This window comes from Rutidosis leptorrhynchoides, chromosome 9, assembly GCF_046630445.1.
Source record: "Rutidosis leptorrhynchoides isolate AG116_Rl617_1_P2 chromosome 9, CSIRO_AGI_Rlap_v1, whole genome shotgun sequence".
Lineage (NCBI taxonomy): Eukaryota > Viridiplantae > Streptophyta > Magnoliopsida > Asterales > Asteraceae > Rutidosis > Rutidosis leptorrhynchoides.
Genome location: NC_092341.1, coordinates 30,769,443 through 30,792,862, shown reverse-complemented (window position 1 = coordinate 30,792,862; position 23,420 = coordinate 30,769,443). Strand labels below are relative to the sequence as shown.

The 23,420-nt window shown below is 33.4% G+C and overlaps 1 protein-coding gene across 1 annotated transcript; it reads right to left on the bottom strand.

Moving 5' to 3' along the window:
- Window positions 1-5,079: 5,079 nt before the first annotated feature.
- LOC139867896 (uncharacterized mitochondrial protein AtMg00810-like) lies at window positions 5,080-5,746 on the bottom strand. The gene is made up of 3 exons (XM_071856244.1): window positions 5,455-5,746; window positions 5,314-5,355; window positions 5,080-5,261 (listed from the first exon to the last, which is right to left on the bottom strand). The coding sequence occupies exons 1-3, from the start codon at window positions 5,744-5,746 to the stop codon at window positions 5,080-5,082; spliced, it is 516 nt and encodes a 171-aa protein (XP_071712345.1).
- Between the last annotated feature and the right edge of the window lie 17,674 nt (window positions 5,747-23,420).

Below are 23,420 nucleotides of genomic sequence, written 5' to 3'. Positions count from 1 at the left end.
AATCATGAGATGTCACTACATGGATCGTCCTCAATAGTGAATCTCATAATGGTTATGTATTTGTGTCCTTAGACCTGAGATGTATATGTTGGTTTCCGATTGTATGACATATTATACTTTGATATGGTTAAACGCTATCATGAACAAGGTAGTTATAAAGGCCATCATTGGGTATGATGTGAAACACATGACGAACGCATGTAATCAAAATGGGATTTATTCCTCTATGTGAGAGTATGATACCGCTGGGCCCCTCGATGAAAGTGAATGGATATTTACACGGCCTTGTCTAAGCTATATTGATTGTAGATCAATTTTAAACTTGGTGATCACATTCAAATTTTCTAGATCGAGAAACATAATTGGTTGACAAATGAGAATGACTGGATCCATGTCTCATGTCAACTCGGTATCGGCAATAAAGGGACAATAGATACTCAATCATTAAATTAAATTTTTTTTTTAAATAATGATAGTTCGTTTAGCTGAAACAAACACTTGTATATTTTCGGGGGCATTGACGTGTTGCTAGACGCCAATATATGAGTGTATAGTTTTCTAGATGTTATGACATACACAAGTGGGAGTTTGTTGACTTAGTGTGCACGTCATATCACAAATCTATACTACCACTTATATACAGATCTATAAGGTCACACACTTTAGCATTTAGATATCATTATTATATATTGTTGATATATAATTATAATCTATAGTTCAAAAAGTATGAATTAATTAAATATGATTTAATTAAATATACAATGCTCAATGGACCGTTGAACCACTAAATATTAAATGAGCTTATCTTTGTGTAAAGATAATAAAAGAATATTATGGGCCTAATCTTGAAACTCGTTTGATCCAAATTTACATAATTCTAAATACTTAAAAATAAAGAGTTGTTGACCCTTGGTGTAGTTGTTGAACCACTTCAACAAAGGGACACAGTGATGTCTTTGGTTGATCTTTTTCACATAACTTGAGGTGTCATTAAAAAGACTTTTAAAAGGAAACATACATGAGGAGAGAATGGGCAGAGACTCAGAGAGTCTCAAATGAAATAAAAAAAAAAACTTTAAAATAAAAGATGTGCAATCCTTCTTTTTGGTTCGGTTCTACAGCAAAAACAAAAACACAAGTTGTATTTGTATTTGATCATCATAATTAAAGGGAGGGTTGTTGTCCCTTTTTTTTTGTTATTTATTGGCGTAGAACAAAAAGAACATAGTGCTCTCTTATTTCCTTTTGAGCATTCGATGGAAATATGGATAGACCAAACTGTTCTTGGTACTATCTTTATTAAAGTAATATTATTTATTACTTTCGGGTTATACGGACTAGCATTCGATTGGTGTTATTCGACGTGCTGTGTGGATCAACCGTGGAGATATTCATACTTTTGAATATATGTTTCAACCTAGACGTGAAAACTTTGTTTCTACCGTTCTTGCATCGATCGCTAACGATATATCTAAACTCCTTTTTATGAATTAATTATATGACAATTATTAGTGGTGTAATTGGATCTTGTTAGGATCGTTAATCGTGTGAATGTTTTACTTGAAAGTTTATTATAAATAATAAAAGACGTTTATTATTAAATAAAATATGTTTATTTTCAATTTCCGCTGCATTTATAAAATTTAAAGTACACACGGTTTTCCATCACATAAATCCATATTTGTGTTCACAGTGTAGGATCACAGACCCTCCCAATTACACTATGATTTACGGAGTAATAATTAGGATGAACAAAATGAGATATACATTGGAGAACAGAAAAGAAAAGGAGTAAAAACTCATCTGCCTCAATTTTTATTTCTATGAGATACACTACATATGAAAAACTACTAATTAACTATAACACATTTACTCCACTACTCCTAATAAATCGGTAGACCATGTACTCCCACGTAACATCCCACACTTTCACGTGTATAAGATATGGTCAATCTCCTACCAATTTAACCAAGTACTAATTGATTTAAACAAAATAAATAACATAACCAAATAAACATGTCAAACGTCCAAACATTTAGACATGCAAAATACTTAAACTTAACACTAAATATTAAACAAAAGTTATGATAAACCAATTAACCCAAAACACACAGATACAGGATTCAGGAAGTAGCTGATTTCGTATCTGACTCCAACCTAAAGACAACAGATCACTGTTTACAATTTGCATTCGTGTTATACTGATTTTTGAAAACAAAATCATGGGCGGGTTTTCTATAAATACATGTTCTGATGTATTAGTTCTACAAGCTAATGCTATTTTCATAAGTATTGTAAAATTTGAAGCAATAACAGATATACTGCACTTGATCTTGATTATTTTCTTTATTTAAGTAATGCGGGATGGATTATGATTTTGAATGAACTTTTCTAGTTGGTAATCAATATCTTCCTATTGAAGCTCCCAAGCCTTTTACAATTTCTACTTTCATGTTACTGTGATTTTGATCACCCATTTGGTAACTGATTCCGGATTAATTATAAGATCACTCACTCACCTGAACAGCTCGTTGCTAAAGACTTGACGTGTAACAGATGTACTTTATCTGGAGGTTAATCCCACTTTTCGATTTAGGCTCCAATTTTATTAAGTCAATATTATATTATTATTTATTTATTATGGAACACTACGAAAAGGCTTTTGAACTAACACTAGCTTGGAGGGGGTGAGTTATTCCCAAACCTTGAAAATTTTGGGCAAAAAATAACAATTTATACGGAACAGTAACGATTCTGATTCCTAGCTCTGTTGAGTAATTTTGATGTAGACATGGTAACATATTAATGTGTCCAAAATTTTTGGTTAAATAATTATATGGTATTTAGTAAGTACTAGAGAAATGACCCGTAAAATCACGGGTTTGTTTAAAAGAAACAGTTTAATGATATGTTTTAGGTGTTAAGTGAATATATATGCTAAAGTCATTTAGTTTAATGACTCGTGGAACCACAGATTCCGACTAAAAATTTGTCGTTGTTTTTACAAACATATTGATGTACTTAACTTGGTCAAAATAAATGAACTACATTCAATCTCCCACCACTCTCTTTCAATTTTCATCACAATTATTATTTTCTTTGTCATAAAAACCTATATTACAACCTTTTATTGAGATATATATTTCGCATACATATATAACGTAATTAATCCCGTAGAAAAACCCATATTTGAATAATATAATAATATTAATAGAAATTATAGATAATTATTATTATTATTATTATTATTATTATTATTATTATTATTATTATTATTATTATTATTATTATTATTATTATTATTATTATTATTATTATTATTATATTATTACAAAAATAAATAGTAATAATAAAGTTTGGTTAAAAATTGAGTATTTATATTTTGAATAATAATTATTAGTAATAACAAATGTCTATTGAATTTTTTTTAAAAATTAAATTACTATATGAAGGTTCTACAATATGCTTCAAAGTTTGTACATGTGTTCATGAAGTGTTTTGTAAAAGATTGTACAATTTATTTTAAAGTTTGTAAATATGGTCATTGGAGTGTTTTATCACAAGGTTGTACATAATGCTTCAAATATTGTACATATGATCATGAGTGTATTTTATTATAAGGTTGTACATAATACTTCATATACTATACAATTAACATGTTAATATTATTTAACATATATAAAATAAATAATAAACAATCATACATATTTTTAATCATATCACTAAACAATCGGTTTAAAATCGAAAATACAATTGAAGAGCCGAATAGAGTTGCAATTCTAGATAACTTCTAAAAGTTTTAATGTTATCCGTAGAAACAAAATCAACTTGTTTGTATGGACCGAATACACGTTCAAGCTTTTTTTGAGTAATCTAATATATCTTTTTTTTTTAAATTGTAATTAAATTGAATAATGACATTATCTAGATGTCATCTAATTCTTTCTTTTTTGTTTTGAATTTTTTTTTAACAAAAGAAATAGCTTATTTATGATGTCATTAAATTAGAGATTTAATAAATACTATAGATAGATTATTCAATTAGTGATAAGTGTTAGTTTTAATTAATGTTTAAATACGTATGAATTTGTAGTATTGTATTGACCGATTCTTATGTGTAAGTTGAATAGTGGCAGTGAAGTTGTGCTACTTTCATGCATTTAGTTCGTTAGTGAGGGTCTATGTATTTTAGCTATATATTGGTTTTAGTTAAGAATGAATAATAAGAACAAAAAGTTAAGATGTAGTCGATTATATACTTTTGTTTACTTTATACTCATTTACATTTTGAGTATATTGTGTATGTTATAACAAGCAACAAGAATACAAGAATGTTAATAAGAAAGGAACTCTATGTTCCAACAAGCTCAACAATTAGTATTACTTAATTAATAATTTATATTTTTTAAAAATTGATTAATTCCCAGCCCAACTAAACATGAGCCCAAATAACCAATTTAATTCAGTCCACAAATTCCATTTAACTTTACTAAAAACCAAAATTAGGTCAGGTAAACTATTGCTGAATCATCATCGGGAGTTTCAGAAATTTAGGGCTTGTGATTTATAGTAGCTGAGAACCGAACGAGAAAGAATTGATTGCGTGGAAATTAATCAACAACGAGAAACAAAAATCAATCAGGTACGTTCTTTAGTTTCTTCTTCTTCTCTGCTTAGAGTTTGTGGCAATGTAAGTTAGGTGACAAAATGTTTTTGTAAGAGTTGGGTGACTTTTTCCGGTGAACTTCCAAATCGTACAAAAACACCACAATCATTTTGCATTATTTATTTTAACACTACCCTTAATGCAAAATCCCAATCAACAATCCCTAACGCCTCTCGAAACTCCATGAACTTGGTCTTCATCAATGCTTTAGTAAAGATGTTGGCTACTTGAGCATTCGTCCTTACATTTGCTAGCTCGATTTCCCAGCTAAGTACCTTTTCACGAATAAAATGATATCGCATTTCTATATGCTTTCGTACGAGCATGCATGAAAAACAGGATTCGAAGCAAGCTTGATTGCACTTTCGTTGTCACATTTTAGTTTGACAACATAATCTACTTCTTGAAGTATATCACCAATCAACATTCTTAACCAAGTACACTCTTGCCGCCATAGTTGCAGGTGTATATTCCGCTTCCGTACTAGACAAAGCAACCACATCTTGCTTTTTATTACACCATGAAATAACCGCGAAACCCATGTTGAAATAGTAGCCCGAAGTTGAATGGCGATCATTGACATCACCCATCCAATCTGCATCCACAACCATTCAACAAATAATCATCACACTTCTTGTACGACAAACTGTGACCCATTGATCCTTTCACATAGCGAAGGATCCTTTTAGCTGCATCAAGATGAACATTAGTTGGACATTACATAAATTGAAAAACAATGCCAACCGAGTAAGCAATTTCCGGCCTTGTGATGGTTAGATAGATCAAACTTCCAACCAATTGTTGAAACAACTTTGCATCCTTGAGCTCCTTTCCTTGATCTTTCTTCATCTTGAGGTTTAGTTTCATTGGAGTGGTCATAGGCTTTGACTCCCCCATGTTGAAACATTCCAAGAGACTCCTTGCATATCCCTTTTGAGAGATCAAGTAACCGTTTTCTAGCTTATCGGCTTCCAAGCCAAGAAAACAACCAATCTCCCCTTGATTATTCATCTCAAAACGAACCAAAAGATCATCAATTAAAGGAGAGATTTCTAACACATTTCCTCTTGTGATTATCATGTCATCAATATATAACAACACTAAGATATGAAAACATAATTCTTTCTTCACAAACAAGCTAGAATCCGCATTAGAAATCTCAAAACCACAAAAGACAAAGCATTGTGCCACTGGCACACATAATCCGGAAATTGATTTGAAGTGAACCCAATAGGTTGTTCCATGAATACCTCACGATCAAGCTCTCCATACAGAAAAGTATTCTTGACATCAAGTTGCCACAATTTCCACCCTTTGTATGCTGCTAGTGAGATTATTGTTCTCACCGTCACCATTTTAGCCACGGGGCTAAAAGTCTCATCATAATCAAGCCCATAACTATGACAAAAGCCACGAGCCACCAAACGAGCTTTGAACCTATTGATGGTTCTATCCGAGTTTTTCTTCAAATGGTAAACCCACTTACAAGTAACCGGTTTACATGCCTCCAGTTTCTTGACAAGCTCCCAAATTTTATTTTTCTCCAATGCATCAATTTCTTTTTTCATTGCTTTTCTCCAATCCGGGGAATCTTTAGCTTCTTCATAACATGTTGGTTCCTTGGTTATGCCACCTGAAAAGAAACAAGTAGTGATCGTGTTCACCTCATAATCATTGAGGTGCTTTGGTTGTCTCTTCTCACTTGTTGACCTTCTAACTTGAGTCGGTACTTCTTCAGTAGGTGCCTCTTTTTGAGTTTGATAAACACCATTATTCTCACTTTCATTTTGAGTATCAAATCAGGAAACATGCATTTGTAATCTCTATTTTCATCATCTCTTTTACTTGATTTAGAAAACTGAGAAGACACTTCATCAAATACCACATCTCTTGAAGTGGTAAACTTTTTTGTGTCTTGATCCATACATCTCCAACCTTTCCTGTGAAATCATAACTGAAATGTCCCGTTCTTATTGATTAAAAACGTTCCATATTAATTGATTTCGTTGCGAGGTTTTGACCTCTATATGAGACGTTTTTCAAAGACTGCATTCATTTTAAAACAAACCATAACCTTTATTTCATCAATAAAGGTTTAAAAAGCTTTACGTAGATTATCAAATAATGATAATCTAAAATATCCTGTTTACACACGACCATTACATAATGGTTTACAATACAAATATGTTACAACAAAATAAGTTTCTTGAATGCAGTTTTTACACAATATCATACAAGCATGGACTCCAAATCTCGTCCTTATTTAAGTATGCGACAGCGGAAGCTCTTAATAATCACCTGAGAATAAACATGCTTAAAACGTCAACAAAAATGTTGGTGAGTTATAGGTTTAACCTATATATATCAAATCATAATAATAGACCACAAGATTTCATATTTCAATACACATCCCATACATAGAGATAAAAATCATTCATATGGTGAACACCTGGTAACCGACATTAACAAGATGCATATATAAGAATATCCCCATCATTCCGGGACACCCTTCGGATATGATATAAATTTCGAAGTACTAAAGCATCTGGTACTTTGGATGGGGTTTGTTAGGCCCAATAGATCTATCTTTAGGATTCGCGTCAATTAGGGTGTCTATTCCCTAATTCTTAGATTACCAGACTTAATAAAAAGGGGCATATTCGATTTCGATAATTCAACCATAGAATGTAGTTTCACGTACTTGTGTCTATTTTGTAAATCATTTATAAAACCTGCATGTATTCTAAACCCAAAAATATTAGATTTTAAAAGTGGGACTATAACTCACTTTCACAGATTTTTACTTCGTCGAGACTTGGCCACTAGTTGATTCACGAACCTATAACAATATATACATGTATATCAAAGTATGTTCAAAATATATTTACAACACTTTTAATATATTTTGATGTTTTAAGTTTATTAAGTCAGCTGTCCTCGTTAATAACCTACAACTAGTTGTCCACAGTTAGATGTACAGAAATAAATCGATAAATATTATCTTGAATCAATCCACGACCCAGTGTATACGTATCTCAGTATTGATCACAACTCAAACTATATATATTTTGGAATCAACCTCAACCCTGTATAGCTAACTCCAACATTCACATATAGAGTGTCTATGGTTGTTCCGAAATATATATAGATGTGTCGACATGATAGGTCGAAACATTGTATACGTGTCTATGGTATCTCAAGATTACATAATATACAATACAAGTTGATTAAGTTATGGTTGGAATAGATTTGTTACCAATTTTCACGTAGCTAAAATGAGAAAAATTATCCAATCTTGTTTTACCCATAACTTCTTCATTTTAAATCCGTTTTGAGTCTAAACAGAAATTGCTATGGTTTCATATTGAACTCTATTTTATGAATCTAAACAGAAAAAGTATAGGTTTATAGTCGGAAAAATAAGTTACAAGTCGTTTTTGTAAAGGTAGTCATTTCAGTCGAAAGAACGACGTCTAGATGATCATTTTAGAAAACATACTTCCACTTTGAGTTTAACCATAATTTTTGGATATAGTTTCATGTTCATAATAAAAATCATTTTCTCAGAATAACAACTTTTAAATCAAAGTTTATCATAGTTTTTAATTAACTAACCCAAAACAGCCCGCGGTGTTACTACGACGGCGTAAATCCGGTTTTACGGTGTTTTTCGTGTTTCCAGGTTTTAAATCATTAAGTTAGCATATCATATAGATATAAAACATGTGTTTAGTTGATTTTAAAAGTCAAGTTAGAAGGATTAACTTTTGTTTGCGAACAAGTTTAGAATTAACTAAACTATGTTCTTGTGATTACAAGTTTAAACCTTCGAATAAGATAGCTTTATATGTTTGAATCGAATGATGTTATGAACATCATTACTACCTTAAGTTCCTTGGATAAACCTACTGGAAAAGAGAAAAATGGATCTAGCTTCAATGGATCCTTGGATGGCTCGAAGTTCTTGAAGCAGAATCATGACACGAAAACAAGTTCAAGTAAGATCATCACTTGAAATAAGATTGTTATAGTTATAGAAATTGAACCAAAGTTTGAATATGATTATTACCTTGTATTAGAATGATAACCTACTGTAAGAAACAAAGATTTCTTGAGGTTGGATGATCACCTTACAAGATTGGAAGTGAGCTAGCAAACTTGAAAGTATTCTTGATTTTATGAAACTAGAACTTTTGGAATTTATGAAGAACACTTAGAACTTGAAGATAGAACTTGAGAGAGATCAATTAGATGAAGAAAATTGAAGAATGAAAGTGTTTGTAGGTTTTTTTGGTCGTTGGTGTATGGATTAGATATAAAGGATATGTAATTTTGTTTTCATGTAAATAAGTCATGAATGATTACTCATATTTTTGTAATTTTATGAGATATTTCATGCTAGTTGCCAAATGATGGTTCCCACATGTGTTAGGTGACTCACATGGGCTGCTAAGAGCTGATCATTGGAGTGTATATACCAATAGTACATACATCTAAAAGCTGTGTATTGTACGAGTACGAATACGGGTGCATACGAGTAGAATTGTTGATGAAACTGAACGAGGATGTAATTGTAAGCATTTTTGTTAAGTAGAAGTATTTTGATAAGTGTATTGAAGTCTTTCAAAAGTGTATAAATACATATTAAAACACTACATGTATATACATTTTAACTGAGTCGTTAAGTCATCGTTAGTCGTTACATGTAAATGTTGTTTTGAAACCTTTAGGTTAACGATCTTGTTAAATGTTGTTAACCCAATGTTTATAATATCAAATGAGATTTTAAATTATTATATTATCATGATATTATCATGTATGAATATCTCTTAATATGATATATATACATTAAATGTCTTTACAACGATAATCGTTACATATATGTCTCGTTTAAAAATCATTAAGTTAGTAGTCTTGTTTTTACATATATAGTTCATTGTTAATATACTTAATGATATATTTACTTATCATAGTATCATGTTAACTATATATATATCCATATATATGTCATCATATAGTTTTTACAAGTTTTAACGTTCGTGAATCACCGGTCAACTTGGGTGGTCAATTGTCTATATGAAACATATTTCAATTAATCAAGTCTTAACAAGTTTGATTGCTTAACATGTTGGAAACATTTAATCATGTAAATATCAATCTCAATTAATATATATAAACATGGAAAAGTTCGGGTCACTACAGTACCTACCCGTTAAATAAATTTCGTCCCGAAATTTTAAGCTGTTGAAGGTGTTGACGAATCTTCTGGAAATAGATGCGGGTATTTCTTCTTCATCTGATCTTCACGCTCCCAGGTGAACTCGGGTCCTCTATGAGCATTCCATCGAACCTTAACAATTGGTATCTTGTTTTGCTTAAGTCTTTTAGCCTCACGATCCATTATTTCGACGGGTTCTTCGATGAATTGAAGTTTTTTGTTGATTTGGATTTCATCTAACTGAATAGTGAGATCTTCTTTAGCAAAACATTTCTTCAAATTCGAGACGTGGAAAGTGTTATGTACAGCCGCGAGTTGTTGAGGTAACTCGAGTCGGTAAGCTACTGGTCCGACACGATCAATAATCTTGAATGGTCCAATATACCTTGGATTTAATTTCCCTCGTTTACCAAATCGAACAACGCCTTTCCAAGGTGCAACTTTAAGCATGACCATCTCTCCAATTTCAAATTCTATATCTTTTCTTTTAATGTCAGCGTAGCTCTTTTGTCGACTTTGGGCGGTTTTCAACCGTTGTTGAATTTGGATGATCTTCTCGGTAGTTTCTTGTATAATCTCCGGACCCGTAATCTGTCTATCCCCCACTTCACTCCAACAAATTGGAGACCTGCACTTTCTACCATAAAGTGCTTCGAACGGCGCCATCTCAATGCTTGAATGGTAGCTGTTGTTGTAGGAAAATTCTGCTAACGGTAGATGTCGATCCCAACTGTTTCCGAAATCAATAACACATGCTCGTAGCATGTCTTCAAGCGTTTGTATCGTCCTTTCGCTCTGCCCATCAGTTTGTGGATGATAGGCAGTACTCATGTCTAGACGAGTTCCTAATGCTTGCTGTAATGTCTGCCAGAATCTTGAAATAAATCTGCCATCCCTATCAGAGATAATAGAGATTGGTATTCCATGTCTGGAGACGACTTCCTTCAAATACAATCGTGCTAACTTCTCCATCTTGTCATCTTCTCTTATTGGTAGGAAGTGTGCTGATTTGGTGAGACGATCAACTATTACCCAAATAGTATCAAAACCACTTGCAGTCCTTGGCAATTTAGTGATGAAATCCATGGTAATGTTTTCCCATTTCCATTCCGGGATTTCGGGTTGTTGAAGTAGACCTGATGGTTTCTGATGCTCAGCTTTGACCTTAGAACACGTCAAACATTCTCCTACGTATTTAGCAACATCGGCTTTCATACCCGGCCACCAAAAATGTTTCTTGAGATCCTTGTACATCTTCCCCGTTCCAGGATGTATTGAGTATCTGGTTTTATGAGCTTCTCTAAGTACAATTTCTCTCATATCTCCAAATTTTGGTACCCAAATCCTTTCAGCCCTAAACCGGGTTCCGTCTTCCCGAATATTAAGATGCTTCTCCGATCCTTTGGGTATTTCATCCTTTAAATTTCCCTCTTTTAAAACTCCTTGTTGCGCCTCCTTTATTTGAGTAGTAAGGTTATTATGAATCATTATATTCATAGATTTTACTCGAATGGGTTCTCTGTCCTTCCTGCTCAAGGCATCGGCTACCACATTTGCCTTCCCTGGGTGATAACGAATCTCAAAGTCGTAATCATTCAATAATTCAATCCACCTACGCTGCCTCATATTCAGTTGTTTCTGATTACATATGTGTTGAAGACTTTTGTGGTCGGTATATATAATACTTTTGACCCCATATAAGTAGTGCCTCCAAGTCTTTAATGCAAAAACAACCACGCCTAATTCCAAATCATGCGTCGTATAATTTTGTTAGTGAATCTTCAATTGTCTAGACGCATAAGCAATCACCTTCGTTCGTTGCATTAATACACAACCGAGACCTTGCTTTGATGCGTCACAATAAATCACAAAATCATCATTCCCTTCAGGCAATGACAATATAGGTGCCGTAGTTAGCTTTTTCTTCAATAACTGAAACGCTTTCTCTTGTTCATCATTCCATTCAAATTTCTTCCCTTTATGCGTTAATGCAGTCAAGGGTTTTGCTATTCTGGAAAAGTCTTGGATGAACCTTCTGTAGTAACCAGCTAGTCCTAAAAACTGGCGTATGTGTTTCGGAGTTTTCGGGGTTTCCCACTTTTCAACAGTTTCTATCTTTGCCGGATCCACCTTAATACCTTCTTTGTTCACTATGTGACCGAGGAATTGAACTTCTTCCAACCAAAATGCACACTTTGAAAACTTAGCGTACAATTCTTCCTACCTCAATACTTCTAACACCTTTCTCAAATGTTCACCGTGTTCTTGGTCATTCTTTGAGTAAATAAGTATGTCATCAATGAAAACAATGACAAACTTGTCAAGGTATGGTCCACACACTCGGTTCATAAGGTCCATGAACACAGCTGGTGCATTAGTTAAACCAAACGGCATGACCATAAACTCATAATGACCGTAACGTGTTCTGAAAGCAGTCTTTGGAATATCATCTTCTTTCACCCGCATTTGATGATACCCGGAACGTAAGTCAATCTTTGAATAAACAGACGAGCCTTGTAGTTGATCAAATAAGTCGTCGATTCTCGATAGTGAGTAGCGGTTCTTGATGGTAAGTTTGTTCAACTCTCGGTAGTCGATACACAACCTGAATGTACCATCTTTCTTCTTGACAAACAAAACAGGAGCTCCCCACGGTGATGTGCTTGGTCGAATGAAACCACGCTCTAAAAGTTCTTGTAATTGGCTTTGCAGTTCTTTCATCTCGCTGGGTGCGAGTCTGTAAGGAGCACGAGCTATTGGTGCAGCTCCTGGTACAAGATCTATTTGAAATTCAACGGATCGATGTGGGGGTAATCCCGGTAATTCTTTCGGAAATACATCAAGAAATTCTTTTGCAATGGGAACATCATTGATGCTCTTTTCTTCAGTTTGTACTTTCTCGACGTGTGCTAGAACAGCATAGCAACCTTTTCTTATTAGTTTTTGTGCCTTCAAATTACTAATAAGATGTAGCTTCGTGTTGCCCTTTTCTCCGTACACCATTAAGGGTTTTCCTTTTTCTCGTATAATGCGAATTGCATTTTTGTAACAAACGATCTCTGCTTTCACTTCTTTCAACCAGTCCATACCGATTATCACATCAAAACTCCCTAACTCTACTGGTATCAAATCAATCTTAAATGTTTCGCTAACCAGTTTAATTTCTTGATTCCGACATATATTATCTGCTGAAATTAATTTACCATTTGCTAATTCGAGTAAAAATTTACTATCCAAAGTCGTCAATGGACAACTTAATTTAGCACAAAAATCTCTACTCATATAGCTTCTATCCGCACCCGAATCAAATAAAACGTAAGCAGATTTATTGTCAATAAGAAACGTACCCGTAACAAGCTCCGGGTCTTCCTGTGCCTCTGACGCATTAATATTGAAAACTCTTCCGCGGCCTTGTCCATTCGTGTTCTCCTGGTTCGGGCAATTTCTAATGATGTGGCCCGGTTTTCCACATTTATAACAAACTACATTGGCATAACTTGCTCCGACACTACTTGCTCCGCCATTACTCGTTCCGACACCATTTGTTCCTTTCGTTCTATTAACCCCTGGTCCGTAGACCTCACACTTCGCTGCACTATGACCATTTCTTTTACACTTGTTGTAAAATTTGGTGCAGAACCCCGAGTGATACTTTTCACACCTTTGGCATAGCTGCTTCTGATTGTTGTTGTTGTTGCGGTTATTATTGTTGTTGGGATGATTGTTGTAGTTGCTGCTGTTGTTGTTGTTGTTGTTGTTGTTGTTGTTGTTGTTGTTGGGCCGTTTGTTGTAGTTGCGATTGATGTTGCGATTGCTGGGATAATTGTTGCGATTTTTGTTGTAATTGCTGTTGTTGTTGTATTGGTGATTCTTATCACCGTTTTCCTCCCACTTTCTTTTGACTTGCTTCACATTGGTCTCTTCAGCAGTCTGTTCTTTAATTCTTTCTTCAATCTGGTTCACTAGTTTGTGAGCCATTCTACATGCCTGTTGTATGGAGGCGGGCTCGTGTGAACTTATATCTTCTTGGATTCTTTCCGGTAATCCTTTCACAAACGCGTCGATCTTCTCTTCCTCATCTTCGAACGCTCCCGGACACAATAGGCACAATTCTGTGAATCGTCTTTCGTACGTGGTAATATCAAATCCTTGGGTTCGTAACCCTCTAAGTTCTGTCTTGAGCTTATTGACCTCAGTTCTGGGACGGTATTTCTCGTTCATCAAGTGCTTGAATGCTGACCACGGTAGTGCGTACGCATCGTCTTGTCCCACTTGCTCTAGATAGGTATTCCACCATGTTAACGCAGAACCTGTGAAGGTATGCGTAGCGTACTTCACTTTGTCCTCTTCAGTACACTTACTTATGGCAAACACCGATTCAACCTTCTCGGTCCACCGTTTCAATCCGATCGGTCCTTCGGTTCCATCAAATTCCAAAGGTTTGCAGGCAGTGAATTCTTTGTAGGTGCATCCTACACGATTTCCTGTACTGCTAGATCCAAGGTTATTGTTGGTATGTAACGCAGCCTGTACTGCGGCTATGTTTGAAGCTAGAAAAGTACGGAATTCCTCTTCATTCATATTCACGGTGTGTCGAGTAGTCGGTGCCATTTCCTTCAAAATAGTTAAATGGAACAAGTTAATCATACAGAATATTAAGAGTAGTTAATAGTATTTCGTAGCATAATATGAACTCATTTATAAAAGCTTTTTCTTCATATTAGCGTTTTATAAGTTTAAATTCGGGTAGTACCTACCCGTTAAGTTCATACTTAGTAGCTAATATACAATTCAACTACTACAATTCTATATGAAAAACTGATTATAATAATATTTCGCGTTCAAACTTTTACACAATATTTTACAAACTTACAATACTGCTTATTTTACATATAGCATGAAATATAGTACACAATAAATTTGATACAAGATGGTTGTGAAGATAATTCTAGCTAGTACACAAATCGTTCAGCAAAGGCAATAAAGACACGTAATTCATACGTCCAGAAACAGGTCATGCATTCTGGTTTTACTAGGATTACTTCCCATCCTTGGTCTTGTGGAACATAACCGTTATGGCCATTGATAAGACAGCGTGTTGTAACGTCGTCAAAGGGACGAGGGTTACGTAATGTCCAACAGTCCCGTAACAATCTAAAAACCTCATTTCTTACCCCAATTACCGACTCCGTCACTTGTGGGAACGTTTTGTTTAATAGTCGTAGCCCGATGTTCTTGTTCTCACTTTGGTGAGAAGCGAACATTAATAATCCGTAAGCATAACATGCTTCTTTATGTTGCATGTTAGCCGCTTTTTTTAAATCACGAAGTCCAATATTCGGATATATTGAGTCAAAATAATTTCTTAACCCATTGCGTAAAATAGCATTTGGGTTCCCCGCAATATATGCCTCAAAGTAAACACATCGTAACTTATGGATTTCCCAATGTGATATCCCCCATCTTTCGAACGAAAGCCTTTTATAAACCAAGGCATTCTTGGAACGTTCTTCGAATGTCTTACAAACTGATCTCGCCTTAAATAGTTGTGCCGAAGAATTCTGACCGACTCTAGACAAGATTTCATCAATCATGTCTCCGGGTAGGTCTCTTAAAATATTGGGTTGTCTATCCATTTTGTGTTTTTATACTGTAAAATAGACAAGAGTTAGATTCATAAAAAAAAATACTTATTAATACAAGCAATTTTTACATATATCATAAAGCATAAGCACACTATATTACATATATTACACCACACGAATACAACTATCTTATTCCGACTCGCTTGTTTCTTCTTCTTCGGTTTTGGTTTGTTTTGCTAAGTTTCTAGGGATATATGATGTTCCCCTAATACGAGCCGTCGTGATCCACATTGGTTTAGAAAAACCTGGTGGTTTAGAGGTTCCCGGGTCATTGTTACAACTTAAGGACTTCGGGGGTTGACGATACATATAAAGTTCATCAGGGTTGGAATTAGATTTCTCTATTTTTATGCCCTTTCCCTTATTATTTTCTTTTGCCTTTTTAAATTCAGTTGGGGTAATTTCTATAACATCATCGGAATTCTCGTCGGAATCCGATTCATCGGAGAATTGGTAATCCTCCCAATATTTTGCTTCCTTGGCGGAAACACCATTGACCATAATTAACCTTGGTCGGTTGGTTGAGGATTTTCTTTTACTTAACTGTTTTATTATTTCCCCCACCGGTTCTATTTCTTCATCCGGTTCCGATTCTTCTTCCGGTTCCGATTCTTCTTCCGGTTCCGACTCTTCTTCCGGTTCCTCTTCGGGAACTTGTGAATCAGTCCACGAATCATTCCAATTTACATTTGACTCTTCATTATTATTAGGTGAGTCAATGAGACTTGTTCTAGAGGTAGACATCTATCACATAATATCAAACGCGTTAAGAGATTAATATATCACATAATATTCACATGTTAAAAATATATAGTTTCCAACAAAATTTGTTAAGCAATCATTTTTCAAGTAAACACGGTCGAAGTCCAGACTCACTAATGCATCCTAACAAACTCGATAAGACACACTAATGCAAAATTCTGGTTCTCTAAGACCAACGCTCGGATACCAACTGAAATGTCCCGTTCTTATTGATTAAAAACGTTCCATATTAATTGATTTCGTTGCGAGGTTTTGACCTCTATATGAGACGTTTTTCAAAGACTGCATTCATTTTAAAACAAACCATAACCTTTATTTCATCAATAAAGGTTTAAAAAGCTTTACGTAGATTATCAAATAATGATAATCTAAAATATCCTGTTTACACACGACCATTACATAATGGTTTACAATACAAATATGTTACAACAAAATAAGTTTCTTGAATGCAGTTTTTACACAATATCATACAAGCATGGACTCCAAATCTCGTCCTTATTTAAGTATGCGACAGCGGAAGCTCTTAATAATCACCTGAGAATAAACATGCTTAAAACGTCAACAAAAATGTTGGTGAGTTATAGGTTTAACCTATATATATCAAATCATAATAATAGACCACAAGATTTCATATTTCAATACACATCCCATACATAGAGATAAAAATTATTCATATGGTGAACACCTGGTAACCGACATTAACAAGATGCATATATAAGAATATCCCCATCATTCCGGGACACCCTTCGGATATGATATAAATTTCGAAGTACTAAAGCATCCGGTACTTTGGATGGGGTTTGTTAGGCCCAATAGATCTATCTTTAGGATTCGCGTCAATTAGGGTGTCTGTTCCCTAATTCTTAGATTACCAGACTTAATAAAAAGGGGAATATTCGATTTCGATAATTCAACCATAGAATGTAGTTTCACGTACTTGTGTCTATTTTGTAAATCATTTATAAAACCTGCATGTATTCTCATCCCAAAAATATTAGATTTTAAAAGTGGGACTATAACTCACTTTCACAGATTTTTACTTCGTCGGGAAGTAAGACTTGGCCACTGGTTGATTCACGAACCTATAACAATATATACATGTATATCAAAGTATGTTCAAAATATATTTACAACACTTTTAATATATTTTGATGTTTTAAGTTTATTAAGTCAGCTGTCCTCGTTAATAACCTACAACTAGTTGTCCACAGTTAGATGTACAGAAATAAATCGATAAATATTATCTTAAATCAATCCACGACCCAGTGTATACGTATCTCAGTATTGATCACAACTCAAACTATATATATTTTGGAATCAACCTCAACCCTGTATAGCTAACTCCAACATTCACATATAGAGTGTCTATGGTTGTTCCGAAATATATATAGATGTGTCGAAATGATAGGTCGAAACATTGTATACGTGTCTATGGTATCTCAAGATTACATAATATACAATACAAGTTGATTAAGTTATGGTTGGAATAGATTTGTTACCAATTTTCACGTAGCTAAAATGAGAAAAATTATCCAATCTTGTTTTACCCATAACTTCTTCATTTTAAATCCGTTTTGAGTGAATCAAATTGCTATGGTTTCATATTGAACTCTATTTTATGAATCTAAACAGAAAAAGTATAGGTTTATAGTCGGAAAAATAAGTTACAAGTCGTTTTTGTAAAGGTAGTCATTTCAGTCGAAAGAACGACGTCTAGATGACCATTTTAGAAAACATACTTCCACTTTGAGTTTAACCATAATTTTTGGATATAGTTTCATGTTCATAATAAAAATCATTTTCTCAGAATAACAACTTTTAAATCAAAGTTTATCATAGTTTTTAATTAACTAACCCAAAACAGCCCGCGGTGTTACTACGACGGCGTAAATCCGGTTTTACGGTGTTTTTCGTGTTTCCAGGTTTTAAATCATTAAGTTAGCATATCATATAGATATAGAACATGTGTTTAGTTGATTTTAAAAGTCAAGTTAGAAGGATTAACTTTTGTTTGCGAACAAGTTTAGAATTAACTAAACTATGTTCTAGTGATTACAAGTTTAAACCTTCGAATAAGATAGCTTTATATGTTTGAATCGAATGATGTTATGAACATCATTACTACCTTAAGTTCCTTGGATAAACCTACTGGAAAAGAGAAAAATGGATCTAGCTTCAATGGATCCTTGGATGGCTCGAAGTTCTTGAAGCAGAATCATGACACGAAAACAAGTTCAAGTAAGATCATCACTTGAAATAAGATTGTTATAGTTATAGAAATTGAACCAAAGTTTGAATATGATTATTACCTTGTATTAGAATGATAACCTACTGTAAGAAACAAAGATTTCTTGAGGTTGGATGATCACCTTACAAGATTGGAAGTGAGCTAGCAAACTTGAAAGTATTCTTGATTTTATGAAACTAGAACTTTTGGAATTTATGAAGAACACTTAGAACTTGAAGATAGAACTTGAGAGAGATCAATTAGATGAAGAAAATTGAAGAATGAAAGTGTTTGTAGGTGTTTTTGGTCGTTGGTGTATGGATTAGATATAAAGGATATGTAATTTTGTTTTCATGTAAATAAGTCATGAATGATTACTCATATTTTTGTAATTTTATGAGATATTTCATGCTAGTTGCCAAATGATGGTTCCCACATGTGTTAGGTGACTCACATGGGCTGCTAATAGCTGATCATTGGAGTGTATATACCAATAGTACATACAACTAAAAGCTGTGTATTGTACGAGTACGAATACGGGTGCATACGAGTAGAATTGTTGATGAAACTGAACGAGGATGTAATTGTAAGCATTTTTGTTAAGTAGAAGTATTTTGATAAGTGTATTGAAGTCTTTCAAAAGTGTATAAATACATATTAAAACACTACATGTAGATACATTTTAACTGAGTCGTTAAGTCATCGTTAGTCGTTACATGTAAATGTTGTTTTGAAACCTTTAGGTTAACGATCTTGTTAAATGTTGTTAACCCAATGTTTATAATATCAAATGAGATTTTAAATTATTATATTATCATGATATTATCATGTATGAATATCTCTTAATATGATATATATACATTAAATGTCTTTACAACGATAATCGTTACATATATGTCTCGTTTAAAAATCATTAAGTTAGTAGTCTTGTTTTTACATATGTAGTTCATTGTTAATATACTTAATGATATATTTACTTATCATAGTATCATGTTAACTATATATATATATCCATATATATGTCATCATATAGTTTTTACAAGTTTTAACGTTCGTGAATCACCGGTCAACTTGGGTGGTCAATTGTCTATATGAAACATATTTCAATTAATCAAGTCTTAACAAGTTTGATTGCTTAACATGTTGGAAACATTTAATCATGTAAATATCAATCTCAATTAATATATATAAACATGGAAAAGTTCGGGTCACTACAATAACCAACAAAAATACACATTCGAGCTTTTGGGTCAAGTTTGGTTCGGTTTGCTTTTGGAACATGAACATAACACATAGAACCAAACACCCAAAAATAGCTTACATTAGGCTTTTGACCATAAGCTTGCTCAAAAGATGATTTTTGTGTACCTGGCCAAGATAGCAGCCGATTAGACACATGACAAGCACATTGTAGTGCTTTCGCCCATAACTCTCTAGGCAATCATTTGTCATGCAACCAAGATAAGCATATAGAAACAAGGTAGGCAATATTCCTTTCCGAGACACCATTTTATCGAGGGGTATCTGGACAAGTCAATTGACAAGAAATTCCATTGACTTTGTAGTAACTGAAGAAATCATTTGACATGAATTCTCCACAGTTATCACTCCTAAAAGCTTTTACTTTTCTCCCAAATTCGAATTCTACTGCTTTTTTGAACTCCACAAACTTTGATAAGGCTTCACTTTTCTCTTTTAGAAACTTCACCCAAGTGAAACGAGAGTGATCATCAATTAACAGCATGGCATAACAATGACCTCTATAACATGGTGTTCTTGTAGGCCTCATCAAGTCCGTATAAATCCAGTCAAGAAAACCGGGTTTTCGATTTGTTGACTTCTTATATGGAAGTTGATGTGACTTCCCATATTGACATCCTTGGCATATCACCTCATCACGAACGTTCTTTAATTGAGTAATTCCGTTGACCAGCTTATGTGAGAATATCTTTTGTTACAATTGATATCCCACATGGCCTAATTGTGACGATCGCTCCAAATACATATGGAAGAACACGTCATTCATTGATTTCATTGCGAGGTATTTGACCTCTATATGATACATTTTGTAAACATTGCATTCTTTTGAAAAGGCACACCATAAATGAATATTTAAATCAAAGGTTTTTGACATCAGATGATTTCTACATATAGATAATCACCATAAATAATAGTTTACAACAGTATTTCCGTTGACAATGCAGTCAAAATAAGATACATGGTGATGATTTGGTGAATGCAACGTCTCCTTGAAAAATATGTCATGTAAGACTCCATGCACATAGCTTGTTTAACATCTAAGCAAACAGCGGAAGACTTCTAGGAAGCCTGAGAATAAACATGCTAACAAGTGTCAACACAAAGGTTGGTGAGTTCATAGTTTTAGTGTTTCGCATAATCTGTATATAAAGGTGGATCACAAGATTTCAGTTGTTTCATCCAGAAACGTTTATCAAAATATTCTACAAGATTGAGCACCCTGGTAACTAAACTTAATATATATATAATTTATACCCTTTGTATAATCATCTTAATAATACACGCAAACCAACGTGTACGCTTCTCAAATAGCATACGTCCGTTGTGACGATCGCTCCAAATCCATATGGACGAACACATCATTCATTGATTTCATTGCGAGGTATTTGACCTCTATATGATACATTTTGTAAACATTGCATTCTTTTGAAAAGGCACACCATAAATGAATATTTAAATCAAAGGTTTTCGACATCTGATGATTTCTACATATAGACAATCACCATAAATAATAGTTTACAACAGTATTTCCGTTGACAATGCAGTCAAAATAAGATACATGGTGATGATTTGGTGAATGCAACGTCTCCTTGAAAAATATGTCATGTAAGACTCCATGCACATAGCTTGTTTAACATCTAAGCAGACAGCGGAAGACTTCTATGAAACCTGAGAATAAACATGCTAACAAGTGTCAACACAAAGGTTGGTGAGTTCATAGTTTTAGTGTTTCGCATAATCTGTATATAAAAGTGGATCACAAGATTTTAGTTGTTTCATCTAGAAACGTTTATCAAAATATTCTACAAGATTGAGCACCCTGGTAACTAAACTTTACCGTTTTAATAAGTACCCCTGTTTTAACATACATGCAACCAACATGTACAATACACGCAAACCAACGTGTACTAAACTCAAATAGCATACGTCTGTTTTATAGTTTAGGCTAGGGTTTCTATACCTGGAACAGACGGGGATGTCAAGCCCTATGGATCCATATACTACTACTCGCGCCCACCAGTTCTTATAACTGGCAGTTACTAGTTACCAAAGCTAAGGGATTTTCGGTTCAAACTCAGTGTATAATTAAGTATGTACTTGTATCCATTGCGTTTAAAATAAATTGCATGTATTCTCAGCCCAAAAATATATATTGCAAAAGCAATTAAAAAGGAAGCAATAAAACTCACGCATATAAATTTAGTATTTTCAGTATTTATAAACAGTCGCATGTATTCTCAGCCCAAAAATATATTGAGTAAAAGGGATCATATGAAACTCACCTTAGCAGCATATAAAGTCGTTCACCAAAATGTGATCGAAACACGGATTACCAAATAACCGTAGATCTCAACATATCAATATTGAGATTCAATATTGTAGAAAAGTACGTAGACGTAACGGAGATGATAACACTAGGTTTGACTTGCAAATAATACCCATGAATATTACCCATAACCTCCTTGACAATAACCCATAATTTCCTTAGCTTTATCCCGCTCATAAAACTATTTTGAAAGTGACACGCTCATGACCTCGTCGTAGTATTTTATGTATAATACTAATAATAATACAAATACTACTAATAATAATAAGATTAATAATAATATTAATCTTAATAATAATAATAATAATAATAATAATAATAATAATAATAATAATAATAATAATAATAATAATAATAATAATAATATAATTAATAAATATAATACGGAGTAATTTTTAAATTAAAACAGAGGCAGATATCTCGAGCTTTATAGGTGTGGCCTGTCCAGGACTGCCATGCGATCGCATGGCCTCCAAGACCATTTCCCATGCGATCGCATGGGATGGATTTCCAGCTCATGATCTTTTAACTTCTAGTTTGTCGACATATTTTTTAATTATTAATATAATATATTTAATTTATATAATTAATTATATATTATATTAAATTTACATGCATAGTTGACTTGTAATTTTCGTTCCGATAAGTCGTACGTCGTCACTCGACTTATGTCCCGGTTCCGGTTTTTCGAACGTCCTATCGCATACTGAGAAAACTTGTACTTTACTGTAGCAATTCACTGTAGCAAAGTCAATTTCACTGTAGCAAATAGTGATTTTCAAAAACACTGTAGCATTTTGGGTACTGTAGCAATTTGAAAATGTTACTATCGTTTACTAAATAACTTGAAATTATATATATGTATATATCTTTTTAATATATATAAATCAGTTTTTAAATACACATTGGAAGTTATTTATAAATAAATTTTAATAATAAATATTTCAACTTATCATATATATTCAAATAGATATTTAAACCAATAAGTTTAATGTACGGTATCAAATAATTAATACATTGTTACCTTTTCAAGTTATAGTATATATGTATCTATTTACATATAATTGTTCGCGAATCGTCGAAAACAACCGAATGGTATTTAAATATATAAAAGTAGTTCAAAAATTTTGAGATTCAGTTTTACAGACTTTGCTTATCGTGTCAGAAATGTTAATCATACAAAGATTAAGTTTAAATTTGGTCAGAAATTTTCGGGTCATTACACTAATCTTGCATGGCAAATAGTTTCGTTGTCAATTTGACTTGTTTTCTTCACATAAGCCTCACCTACGGACAACACAAACAAAGAACCTTTC

What these genes read in the sequence shown, in the direction of transcription:
- LOC139867896 (XM_071856244.1), bottom strand. Translation starts at nt 5,746, where the DNA reads ATGATAATCACAAGAGGAAATGTGTTAGAAATCTCTCCTTTAATTGAT. An exon ending in GTTTCAACAATTGGTTGGAA is followed by an intron (nt 5,356 to 5,454) that starts GTTTGATCTATC and finishes ATCTTGATGCAG; the next exon opens with CTAAAAGGATCCTTCGCTAT. An exon ending in GAAAGGATCAATGGGTCACA is followed by an intron (nt 5,262 to 5,313) that starts GTTTGTCGTACA and finishes TTGTGGATGCAG; the next exon opens with ATTGGATGGGTGATGTCAAT.